The sequence below is a fragment of the Triturus cristatus genome, chromosome 5_2 (genome assembly GCF_964204655.1).
Source record: "Triturus cristatus chromosome 5_2, aTriCri1.1, whole genome shotgun sequence".
NCBI classification, from domain to species: Eukaryota; Metazoa; Chordata; class Amphibia; order Caudata; family Salamandridae; genus Triturus; species Triturus cristatus.
Window position 1 is genome coordinate 332,195,078 of NC_140588.1, and position 12,429 is coordinate 332,207,506.

The following is a 12,429-nucleotide window of genomic DNA, read 5'->3' on the forward strand; positions in this document are numbered from 1 at the left end:
CGAGTCCTAAGTGAGGTTTTAGAAGCAGCTACGTGGAACTACAATACCCGAGGCAATTTGTGATTGAAAGGTACAACTATGGCACTCAAACAGAATTATTTTGAATACCAAGGTGACCTGTACATACAAACAACGGGCACATCTATGGGCAGCGTTTTTGCCTCCAGTGTGGCTGGTCTCTATGTTTCTGATTTTGAATGTAAAAACATTCTGAGCATAGATAATCCTTACACGTCCAATTTGTCTTTCTGGAAAAGATATATTGATGACGTGTTTATCATATGGCAGGGAACAGAAAGCCTATTGAAAGATTTTTTTAATTGGTTCAACACTCGTGATGTCAATCTAAAGTTTACACACTCCTACCACAAAAATGAAATTATTTTTCTGGATGTGGTAATTTCAAAAACAGATGGTAAACTAACAACTAGGACACACTACAAACCTACAGCAAAAAACAAATTACTGTCCTTTTCAAGTTTCCATCCGAGGACCTTACAGGAAAACTTACCATATGGACAGTATTTACGCATCAGGCGTAACTGCAGTAAAGTGGGTGATTTTCATTCTCAATCTGAAGAACTTACGAATAAACTTCAAAAACGTGGCTACCCTAACAAGATCTTGAAAAAGAGCTACAAAAGGGCTCACAATCAGCCCAGGGAAGCATTGTTGGAAGACACCATTAAAGGCTCTGACGAGGTTCCCCTCACATGTGTGACTACCTATAGTACTGCGTCCAATGTTATTACCAAATCAATAAGGAGACACTGGCGGATTCTAGAGAGTAACAATAGAAAATGGGAGAAACCACTATTTTCTTTTAAAAAAGCCAGGAGCATAAGGGACGTCTTAGTCCACACTCACCCTAAAAAACACCCTAAAAAATCCAATAATGACAATGAATCGACAGTTCTGAATGCTTGGGGTTTGCCAAATGTCACAGGGCATTTTCCTTGTGGCTCTTGCAGCGTCTGCCATTTGACAACAGCGACCAAAACGCTGAATTTGGAAACAGGCAAGATCTGGACGCAACGGACACACACCAACTGTAATACCACTAATATGGTCTACCTCATCACATGCCCATGTGGGCTGCGGTATATAGGTATGACCACAAGAAAGATCAAACAGCGTGTGTGTGAACACCGGAGTAATATTCGTTGTAGAAATAAACACAACAAAGTTGACTGAACATTTTCTTAGTTCCAACCATACAACCATTGACCTACATTGGACAATAATAGAGCATTTAAAACCAGGCATTAAGACATCACAGATATTGTTTGAAAAGGAGCAGCGATGGGTTTATCGACTTGCAACTCATGTTATTGGGCTCAATGACAATATACCTTGGGGCTCTATGATGCACCATTAGGACCCAATATCTTTTGTGGTTGTTTTTGTCTGCAATGCTCTGTATGGTCCGGAGGGAACTTACATTATTTGACTATCTAAAAGTGTAGTAAGATCCATATTTACTGAGCGATTATAAAATTACACCTGAATATATGGAGATTTAACTCTAAGTATAATATTGAGATCGCTCTCTTTGGAGCTTAAACAGTGGATTTATAACATCGTCAACCACTGATTTTTTGGTTTTCCAAACTGGAGGTGACTTCTAAATGTATATCACTTGCAAAGCACTGGGACCTCAACCGATAATGTAATCGTGTTAATAATCATGAATCAATAAAGTTCGGTTGAGGAAGTAGCCGCCATTGCAAGGTTAACGTACTAGTCTTTTACTTCAATTTCGCTGACAGTAATCCAACTGCGTAAGGCGAACACAGAAGGGGAGTGGTCACGGAAGTGGGGACGCCTCCGGCTTTCCGCTCTCTGGCACGGATACTTACTTTAAATATGGCTCGATGCGCCGGTATACTCATCTTCGAGGTCCTCGAGATGAGAACAGGAGGTAATACCGCAGGCGCGCCACTTTGACAAAGTAAATTTCTGGATGCCCTTTTGAAAATAGACAGCAGGCGAGTGCTTAATAGCGACGTACTAACCATTCTCTCACTTATAGTGTGTGACTAAAAGTGAGCGTCCCCCCCTTGGACCTATGCTGTGAGGCCAAATATAGCTTCATGTAAGTTGATATTATTCTCCATTTTCACTGGGTATGTGGGAGCAATGTTCTTGATATCTGCCTACAGACCCCGCATATTAAGTCGCATATTCTCATTGTTTTTAACCTCACTGGTAGATAAGCGGCTTACTCAAAAGAAACACCGCTTTTAAAAAACGCAGTTTTTTCACAATGGATATGCACTTCCAAAAAGGCCGAATGTTACAAAGTGTGCATGGGCCCCTTGAGAAATGGCGACTACAATAAAAAGCCGTTTTTTAATAGAGAGCAAGATTGAAAGCAGCATGATGAAAATCACCATCTGAGTACATCATAGCACAATAAGAGTTTATGTATTATATATGTTTGTGTTTGATATTGTTATGTGTGTTTTTCTGTTTAGGTTTTCTAGAAACACGCAGTTTTCAGAAATCCTGAAGACTCTCTCTAAAAAAACGTGAGTTATTGCGGTCTTTCACTGTCTCCACCAACGGTAGGGTGCGCCTTAGCGTGTGCACACTGCTGGGATGGCTTGGTCCTGATGAATACCTGGTGAGTACACAAGAAAGGCAGAAACATGTTGACCTCTAGTTCACTTTCATTGTAGGATATAACTGATATAATTTACTCAAAGTTATAAACCTCTTTTATCTCTTGCCGGATTTTCCGCCATAAAAGAATTCTTTTGGGATAAAGTTAAGGCATTTTTAAATCACATTTTAAATCACACCATTCTTCTTTTTGGTTGCACTCACAATTATTGCACTCTTTCACCACAAAACAACCTGCCCCGCTGTAATCAGGCGTTGTAGCACACCAGGGAGGCATTCGGCCTCTCTGGTGGGAACCCAATGATGAAGCATGTCACCAACTAGGTTGGTGAGTGAGGGTTCTTTTTACAATTAGGCATGATTTTTCTGCTGCTAGCTCTCTTTTAGTTTAGTTACGCACTTTTGTTGTTTATCCCCAGGGGGATTAGGAGTGTGAGTTTTGCCCTCTTTCTCCTGTTGTTTAAATATACTACATTAACTATTCAACTATCAACTATCTTGGGAACAGAGGGAAGGGTAGCCTGTCTATTGGTTAATTCTTCGAATTAATAAAGTGTGCGTGCTGCACACTTTGTACAAGTTTGATTACTCTCCTGAATCTGAATGCGGAGCTGTAGACAAAAATGCCAGCAACATGACTTGAGGCGCTTCGCTAGGATTGTGAGAGGTAGGTGTGGGTGGGGTGATGCAATAGCGTACAGTAAATTAGTAATCTCATATACAATACTAACTGAGGCAGCATACCAACATCCTGATTTCTTTCCTTCAATGCCATTTGCCTGGGCCAAATAGTCTTTACCACTCAGAAACTGCCAAGATTCAAGCTGATTCCAAGGTTTATCAGGTCTATATTTGCAAATAATACAGCCACTAACTTGGGGGTGGTATTAAATGGTTTCTTATGCAGCCCAGGTTTATAAAAATGTGGTACTGTGGATTAATGTCCTCTTCCTTCCTTTTAGTTTGGCTGTGGATCCTCTCACCATGATCATTAGAAAGAGTGATGACATAAGAGACAGCTCCCCTGGAAGCAAGGATCACAATATCACGCTGTTTGATGCTGACATTTTTAGTATGATGCTTGAATTTGAAGCGCTGATGCCTGTGCCCCATTTTTCTAAGCATCCAACGAATTAGAACTGAATCCAGCTTTAAAGTCAATTTAGCTCTTGATCAAAAAACAATCACATGTTTTGATGAAGCTCCTACCATTTGCAAGGAAGACTAACTTGCTGTGGTATCTGAAGGAGAATATCAATAGTCATGCTGTTTTAATGTCCAAGGATTATTACCTCAAAATACGATTATGAAAGAAACCATGGCAGACGATATGAGTTTCTGGGTAGTCTCATCAATTGGAAAACAAATGCACATCAAGGTTGTTGTACCAACCACTGTCTCCAATTAAGCCACCAGGGGCTCAAAAATGTACTGTGGTTCATTTGGATGACCGCCATACCAACAAAGGAATGCAAAGCCCCAATGTCACCCAGAAAGTAGGCGTAGATCAAAAAATGTACTGGGGTTCATTTGGAGGGCCGCCTTACCAAGCCAGTACCCCACTTGCGAAGCTTGTAGTTTCGCTTGGGCTTAAGATGTCTAATTGTAGAACTCGGAAGGCTGGTGTTGTCCTGGAATTCATCAATATCCCCTATTTACATTAAGGCTTGGCATAAAAATACAGAAAAGGAATTAGATGATGTAAGATGATGTAAACTAGGAAAAGATATGGCTGAAAACTGGGTCTTCATCAAGGTACATGAAAAGCAGAGAACAGGATTACACTTTTCTCCTATAGTTGTAAAAGAGCAGGTAAAGATCTAAACAACTCAAAAAGAGAAAAATCTCTGTAGACAGTGTTACCCTAGAAAACTGTATTCTCTTGGATGTGATATTGCCAAGCTGGCCACCAGTGTTATCCTTGAAGCCTGTGTACATTTGGTATTTCCACTATCTTTAAGGGAGAGGGGGCTGAGTTCACAACTACTGGCAGCTGCAAGGCGGATGATGGCATCATTCTGCAAGTCCGCACAAGTGCTTAGTCTGCAAAACTGCCTCATGAAGGTGCAGACCAATCATGTTTGTGAGAAAGTATATTGAACAAGACAGGAATAATCTTTTTATCACATCATGTTGGCCATTTATCTTCTACTTTTATAGGAATAACAGTAGCTACATCTATGCACAAAATTTAGAGCAATGGACATGCAGGCTCTTGACTACTTGGCACTTACCAAGGACAATCTGTAAACTATATTTTCAAGAGAGCTATGTTAATAACAATGTTGCTCAAAACAAACGGTCTACTTCATACACCCTCATGTCGGATATGCTCCTTGTAAAAGAATGTGTCAGGACTGTCTGGCCTAAAGTAAAAAATAAACTTTCGGTGAGGATAAGAGTCCTAAAAACTAACAATCAAAGGAAGAGGCGCTGCACCCTGAGCCCTCCTAAAAATCGAACTGCATCCAAGATGGCCGCTGGGACTGGAACTATGGAGCAGCAGGTTAGCGCTCTAGCGTTCCACAACAATCACGATGATCCAGGTGTTGGATCGTTGCTGCGGCGCACTTCACCGCGAATCTGAGGAGAAGAGGTTGCCTAGAAATGCGTTGTGAAGTTTAGTCCGAGAGTATACAAACTTCGTCGCGTTACCCAGTGGTTTTCAAGTATCGTATGGAGCTGTGGAGAGAAACGACTAAGTAAGACTGTTCTAAGTTTAAGGTTAAGGCGGTAGCAGCGCTATTTCAAGTAGCGTTATAGTTTTCAGTCATTCAAATATTCAAAGAAGTATTTTTCTGCAAGGACTAGCGATTTTTGTGTCGCGCATACATGCAGCAAGCACGGAAAAGGTGCAGTAGATATTTTAAGCGCGCTTATTAAATGTAAAAATAAGTAATTTTCAGTTGGTAATGAGCAGCTTCGGACAACCCAGTGCAGAAGTTAAGTGCAGGTTGAATTAGAAGCTAAACTATCCAGTATGCGCAAGAGACTTCTAGTTGGTGAAGAGTTACATACAAAGAGAACAGGAAAAGAGGAAGAAACGAGAGTAGCAAATAATAAGGAATTTACAACAATTAAAGGCAGAATAGAAGAGTAATATTAGAAGATACTTACCATCACAGAATCCAGTAGAGGCGCTCTTCAGAGTCTAGTGGTTGCAGCACCACAGAAGACATCACACAAACAAGACTAGCGAATTGAAGAGAAGCATTGGTCACTTTAGACAGGTTTAATTTCACCTGTCCAGCCCACAAGAAGATAGGAAGAAGATAGAAGGGCGTCAACACAGAAGAAAGAAGAAGACGTAAAGTGACTGTCTCTTCTCTGTCCCATCCCCTTTACCCCCCTTGGATTTCCTTGGCGTACTCGCTTATTTAAAAAGAGAGCATGGCGCTGAGAAAACTAGGAGAGGCATTGGGAACTTGCGACATTCTGCTCCCGTGTGTGAGGGAAGAGCTCTTGACCGTGACAGAAAGGAAGGAAAATAATATTTGTGTGGATATGTTACCTTTTTAGGAAGTGATTCAAAACGTTTACACTGTCTGAAGAGGAAACCTTTTCAATACGAAGAAGCTAAACCAAAACAAGCATTGGCATAGCTAATAGGTCTTGCCTATGGGCCGTTATCAATGTTTAGACAGAGCTATTGGTTTTGTTAACGTTTTTTAATATGTGTTGTAGGAGTGCAGATTCACTATTTTATGTATTAGGTCTGAGGTGTTCCTCCCAGCCAAAGAGGTAAGCAGCATACTAGCTTCTTTTTGATGAATATAATCAAATATTATTATTTGACAACAAAATAGCCACCAACAGAAACACAAGGGCTCTATCTGTGCTTCCAACAAGTTTAGAAATATTCCCAACAGGAACAGGAATTGCTTTTTTACTCAAATGCTTATACTCCAGACTTCCAAAGGTGTGCATTAAAATATCTCTGATTAGTACTCTTGTTGGAGCCCCGATTTTCAAAGGCAGGAATTCCAGACATGTGGACTAGCCACGAAGATGCTCAAGCAGAAATCAGAAATATGCAAAAGATGTAATCTGCAGCACCACTTTAAGGGGTGAAAGCCACCTGGGAACCCAGAATTGTTGGCAGTGAATGAAGGATTCGCCAGGGCCACTATTAAAAGGTGACCAGGCGGGCGAGCCTATAAAGAGCATGATAATTACCTGCACCTCAGTGCCACTGAAATCTCATTGTGGGCGAGGTCATCAACAAATCACTGTAAACCACACCTAAAAAGTAACCTGTGAGATATGACTGACCTCTCCCCCCGCAGCTCTTTCTTCATTTCAAACTCCACAGAGCTGAGCCTCCCGGTTGCCTCCGCCAAGCGTGCCGAGGTGCGTCAGGGTAGGGAAACAAGGTAATTCCCGTGACGTATAACAGTATAGCATACACATGTCATATAATCACACATTTTTAACGGCTAAACCCTTGCTGCGGCTTACTACATGTGAGGTTATAGCAAACGTATCCAATCAGTGCCAAAGAGGGCAATGGCCTTAAGAGGCCCCTGTAGTCTCTCCTGAGCCAAGGTCCCCCCACCCCCCAAGCCCTCCTGCTTAGACCGGTCTCGGCACTGTTCTGGAAACACCGAATTTGAATCCAGCGAATACTTACCCTCCGCTGTGACTGGAAAGCTAAACCGGCCCTACACCACACCTTCTTGCACTGTCAACAGTGTTACACACATTTGAATATAAGGTCTGTCACACAGAGTCTCTCAAAACAAGTTGAATGCACCAGGAGTTAGGGGGTCCTGGAGCATGGGTCCGGGGGGAGGGTTCCTAGAGCATGGGTCGGGGGTGCAGTTTGTGGGGGGGGTCCTGGATCATGGTTGAAAAGTCATCTACCCAGTCACTACCCACCGACTGAGTAAGCCGTGAGGTTTTGGCATATCCCTAGTCACCTGAAGGTAAAAAAATATGAGCATGGAGGAAAGGCGGCAGCGGCGGTGGCACGGTACAGAACACTCATCCATGAAAGCCCAGCTGAATTAACTCCTCAGGTGGCACCTGATATTTCACCCAAAAGTGAAAAACACAAGAGGTGTAATAGAACTGGTAAACAGACCCAAAAACCAACAAGATCCGGAGTGAAAAAGCACTGCACTAAGAAGATCATCTGCGTTAAAGGGTCTGTGCAGAAATCAAGGACAGAGGAAATTAGGAATGAAGCCTGTCTAGGCACCTAATGCCACAACCAATAAACAACAGAGCTGCTGACTTTGGGACAGAGGAACCAGGTTCAAACCTCAGCATTGGCTTTCCCCATGTCTACAAAAACAAGCGCGGCCACGTAAGTAAAAGTGAAAGCAACCTTTGTAATATGACCCAGAACAGATGGCACCCTGTGTGCCGCTGCTCGCTCCCGACAGCTGTAGGCAGTGGGAGGAAACATTTACTGGGAAAGGTGGGACATGCACCTGCCTTTGGCCAATTGCCTGCTTTCATTACACGCAATGGCCAATGCAAAGTGTGCAAAAAGAAAAAGTCACACGCACAAGTTTGCTGAAAAGCTGGAGTGATTCCAAGAGGTCATCTCCTAGGCAGCGCATGCGCGCTGCGCAAGGCGAGACCTAAAAAGCAGTGCTTAATCTTTTGTTACTCTGCCTTTATAGGTTCCCTGCTTTCATGATGTTAATAGTAAACTGTTTTGTTTGGTGAGGAACAACAGGTCTTCTAACTGTATCAAGCCTCTGAACCAGTACCTATTCCTATGTCACTGTTGTCTGATATTCAAGACGTAAAGAGCTCCGCGTCCCACAGACTACATGACAGAAAACCGCATAACTTAAATATTTGGCTTTACATCTGGACCTCAACAGATAAATGCATTTATTTATGGTAAGGGTTTGTAATATACACTCTGAAAACCTTATTACTGGCTACAAGAATAACCGAAACAAACATTCAAACAAAGCTGCAGACCACTTATTTGAATATAATGATATTGCAGGCTTTTCTGGTGTGAAATGGAAAATAATCCCTCATCCAACCAATGTACAATAAGAATTAAGAAAACAACTCACCATATAACTTTTCAATTACAGAATTAGGGACGTAAAATGGTGTGCCTGAAAAACAGACATACAGAACACAAGGTGTATGGTGCAGTTAGAATTCAAATGAAATGATCATTGCTTGCTTGACAATGGTTATTATACCAATATTACATGATGTCATCAGCCGATGAGTATATTTTACAAGTTGAAAACAAAAATCAAAATACTGCAAACTCACTGCAGATCAATTAAGGGAGACTTTTTTCTCCAATGAATCATACCATCAAGTCATATGTGAAACAAGCATTCACTAGATTTTTTACTCTTCGTTCAGCTAAACTATACACTGCATTCCAATGTATATATTATCACAATATGTGCCTGAAAACTAGGGAGGATAATCAGCCACTTAACTGCTCTCTGATCAATTGTAGATCCCTGGGGAAACATAAACTTGAAATCTATGATTATCTGTGGGATGTCCAACCAGATGTGCTATTCCTCACAGAGACATGGCTTGATGAGGATTCGGCTCCTGATATTCTTGAAGCTCTTCCTCACAACTATGGTATCATCAGAGTTGACCGAACCACTAACAGGGGAGGAGGAATTGCCACTGTACATAGGCTATCCATTCAGTGCACTTTAGAACCCACAGAGATTGAGTATTGTGAAGCAGGCTTTTTTCCATCATGGCGCCTTCAAATTGCTGTATAAAGGGGTTCTTGATTTATCGACCTCCATGGCCCCAGACGCGTTTTGCACCCAGCCTGATTGAGCAAATAATACAACCCGCTTTGCGTTATGCCAAGGGCGCATAGGAGGTTTGCCAAGTTTTGGCTGACCTTCATTTGACACTCAATTCAGCACTTCCTACTCACCAACTCGGCCATTTATTAGATCTGATATTTGCCAACTGGAATGCTTTACAAACGATACCTCCAGTCCCGGTCCCGTGGTCCGATCACATTGTGGTCCCTTTTAGGATCATGCTGCCTCAGTCTGTTGTGTCGACTAAAATGGGTACCACTAAACCTATGGAGGAAATGGGCTAAGTTTTCTATACCTAGTTTAAATATGGCCCTACAAAAGGGCGGGCCGCCTGGGGGTACCGATATCAAGTCTGCATGTGATGCATTTGATAAGCGTACCCTGGAGGCATTGGATAGTACAGCTCCCTGGTCCTCGAGAGCGCCGGGTAGGCAGCTTAAAACCGCCCCTTGGTTCAGCAATGAACTTAGAATTGCTAAATCAGCCTGTAAGCGTCTCAAGAGAGTATGGAGGAGGAAATTTGATGAACCTACGAAAACTGAATATAAATCAAGTAAAAAAAATATCATGCGATGATCAGGAAAGCGCGGGCCATATATTACAGTGATAGGATTGAGACAGCTGAAAACTCTTCGAAGGAGCTCTACACCATTTTTAAAGAGATCTCGTCGCTAGCAAGAGTGACAGCCCCTGACACAAGCTCAGCTGACTCCTGTAGTAGGATAGCGGACTTCTTTGCAGAGAAGGTGGAGAAAATCTATTCCACTTTCCCTGTTTCAGCACAACATGGATGTGCGGATAGGAAGGGAATATCCAGGATATCAGAGGCAGACTGCTTCTGTAATTTTGTAGCCCCCAGTGGGGACACACTTAAAGGAGTAGCCCTTAGTATCAAGTCTGGCTCTCCTAGTGATCCAGCCTCCCCCAAGATCCTAAGAGGGAGTTTAGAGGTTCTTGAGCCTTACATTAGACATCTTCTTGAGCTATCGTTTACATCTGGGGTGGTCCCTAAAAGATGGAAAGAGGCTATTGTCCTCCCCCTAAAAAAGAAACCGAACATGAGTATGAGTCAGCTTGATAACCTTTGTCCCATTTCTCTTTTGCCTTACTTTGCTAAATTAGCAGAGAAGGTGGTAAACATCCAACTGACTGCTCACATTAATCATCATGACCTTCTCCACCCTACACAATCAGGCTTCCGTGCCCCCTACTCTACTAAATTGGCTCTGCTTCTATCTACTGAAACCATCCATAGACATGTAGATGCAGGACAGACGGTTGCTCTAGTCCTTTTAGATCTCAGTGCCGCTTTCGACACTGTTGCCCATCACATGCTACTGCAGCGCCTTAGGGAAGGAGGCTTGGCTGGTAGGGCGATGGAATGGTTAAGGATTTTTCTTCTTGACCTCAGTTTTCAGGTGTGGCAGAAACCTTTCCTCTCCAAAAGTGTTAAGCTGGATAAAGGAGTCCCTCAGGGCTCCACACTCAGCCCGACTCTTTTTAATCTCAATACATTACCCCCCTGGCAGAGATTGTAGGGGAGTTTGGAGTCAGTGTGGTGTCATACGCTGACGACACACAACTCGTGTTGACCCTTACTCAAGACTCTGAGGAGGCAGCCACTAACTTTTCAATGTGTCTTCAAGAACTGGCATTATGGATGGCCTCTAACTGCCTTAAACTTAATGGCAACAAAACAGAGGTTTTAGTGATAGGTAAGGCTCCTTCGATTTGGTCCTGTGCATGGTGGCCTCAGACGCTGGGTCCTACCCCATCACCTAGGGATCAGGTAAAGAACCTGGGGATGCAGCTAGATAGTAAACTCTCCTTTGAAACTCATACCAGGCGTGTGACGGGAAACTGTTTTGGAGTCCTACGCAGTCTCCGGAAGACCTTAGATGCACTCCCGGTGTCAGCGAGGAAAACGATGGTTCACGCCCTTGTGACATCTCGTTTGGACTACGGTTCCTTTACTTGGGAGCAAACACCAATTGTGTTCAGAGACTCCAGCGCATTCAGAATGCGGCAGCGCGTCTCGTTCTAATGCTTCCGAGGAAAGCCTCATCTAGCAAGGCCCTGGCTTCCCTGCATTGGCTTACGGTGAGGGAACGTGTTCTTTTTAAAGCTATGTGCATTAGTCATCGCATTCTGCAGAAGAAGGGCCCCTCCTATTTGCATAATCTTCTTACCCCACATGTCCCCATGTGGTGATTAAGATCTAGTGGGACGGGTCAGGTCAGCATCCCGACCATCAGAAGAGCTAGGATGGGCGGGCGCTCTTTCCGCTTTTTAGCGGCTACATACTGGGACAAACTTCCGATAGGGCTCTGACTGGAATCATCGGAGACTATTTTTCGGAGAAAGCTCAAGACGTGGCTTTTCCCATCTGGTAACCCCCCCTGTCTGATCCTTTTCTGCTTTCACCCCCGTGGCATAAATGGGCTCTTGTCGCAGCGCGGGGACACACTAGCTAGTGTAGCCATGCGCTTTACAAATTTTTTATTATTTTTTTTTTAATGCTTTTATTGACTCCCATGTGGAGCTCATTTCCGACTTTTGTGAAATTCTTAGAGAATTACCTGAATACACCTGGAAAACTATGTTACAGTAGTCCAGAAATATTCAATTGTGTAAAATGAATGCATGCTGAAATTCCACAAGTGGAACATTTGCATTCGTCAATGAGCATTTATGACAAAAATATTATCTCTGTGAAGGAACTAATTTTCCTAAACCAAATTAATTTTGGGGGTGTTCCTCCACACTGCTACCTTGGGCATAATATTTCGAATGTATTTGTTAGTGAACCTAAGTTGAACTTTGGTACAAGTATAACAAGGTGACTCGAGCCACAGTGAAGAAATGAAATGGTGTGATAGGAAAAGCACACCAGATGTAGGGGCCGGACATTGGTTTCTCTTCCTCAAAAGACTAGGCTGTGCTCTCCAGCATAATCACTTGTCATAAACTTGTAACACTCTATCTGTTTTATGCCACTGAACAATGATGACTTTGATTA

The 12,429-nt window shown here is 42.8% G+C and overlaps 1 protein-coding gene across 1 annotated transcript in view; it reads right to left on the reverse strand.

Moving 5' to 3' along the window:
• LOC146822940 (putative thiopurine S-methyltransferase) overlaps nucleotides 1-12,429 on the reverse strand; it is a 251,273-nt gene that overhangs the window by 22,826 nt on the left and 216,018 nt on the right. Inside the window, exon 7 of the mRNA XM_085607092.1 lies at nucleotides 8,667-8,711. Within this exon, the coding sequence (XP_085463218.1) occupies nucleotides 8,667-8,711 (45 nt within the window). The remainder of the gene's footprint in view (nucleotides 1-8,666; nucleotides 8,712-12,429) is intronic.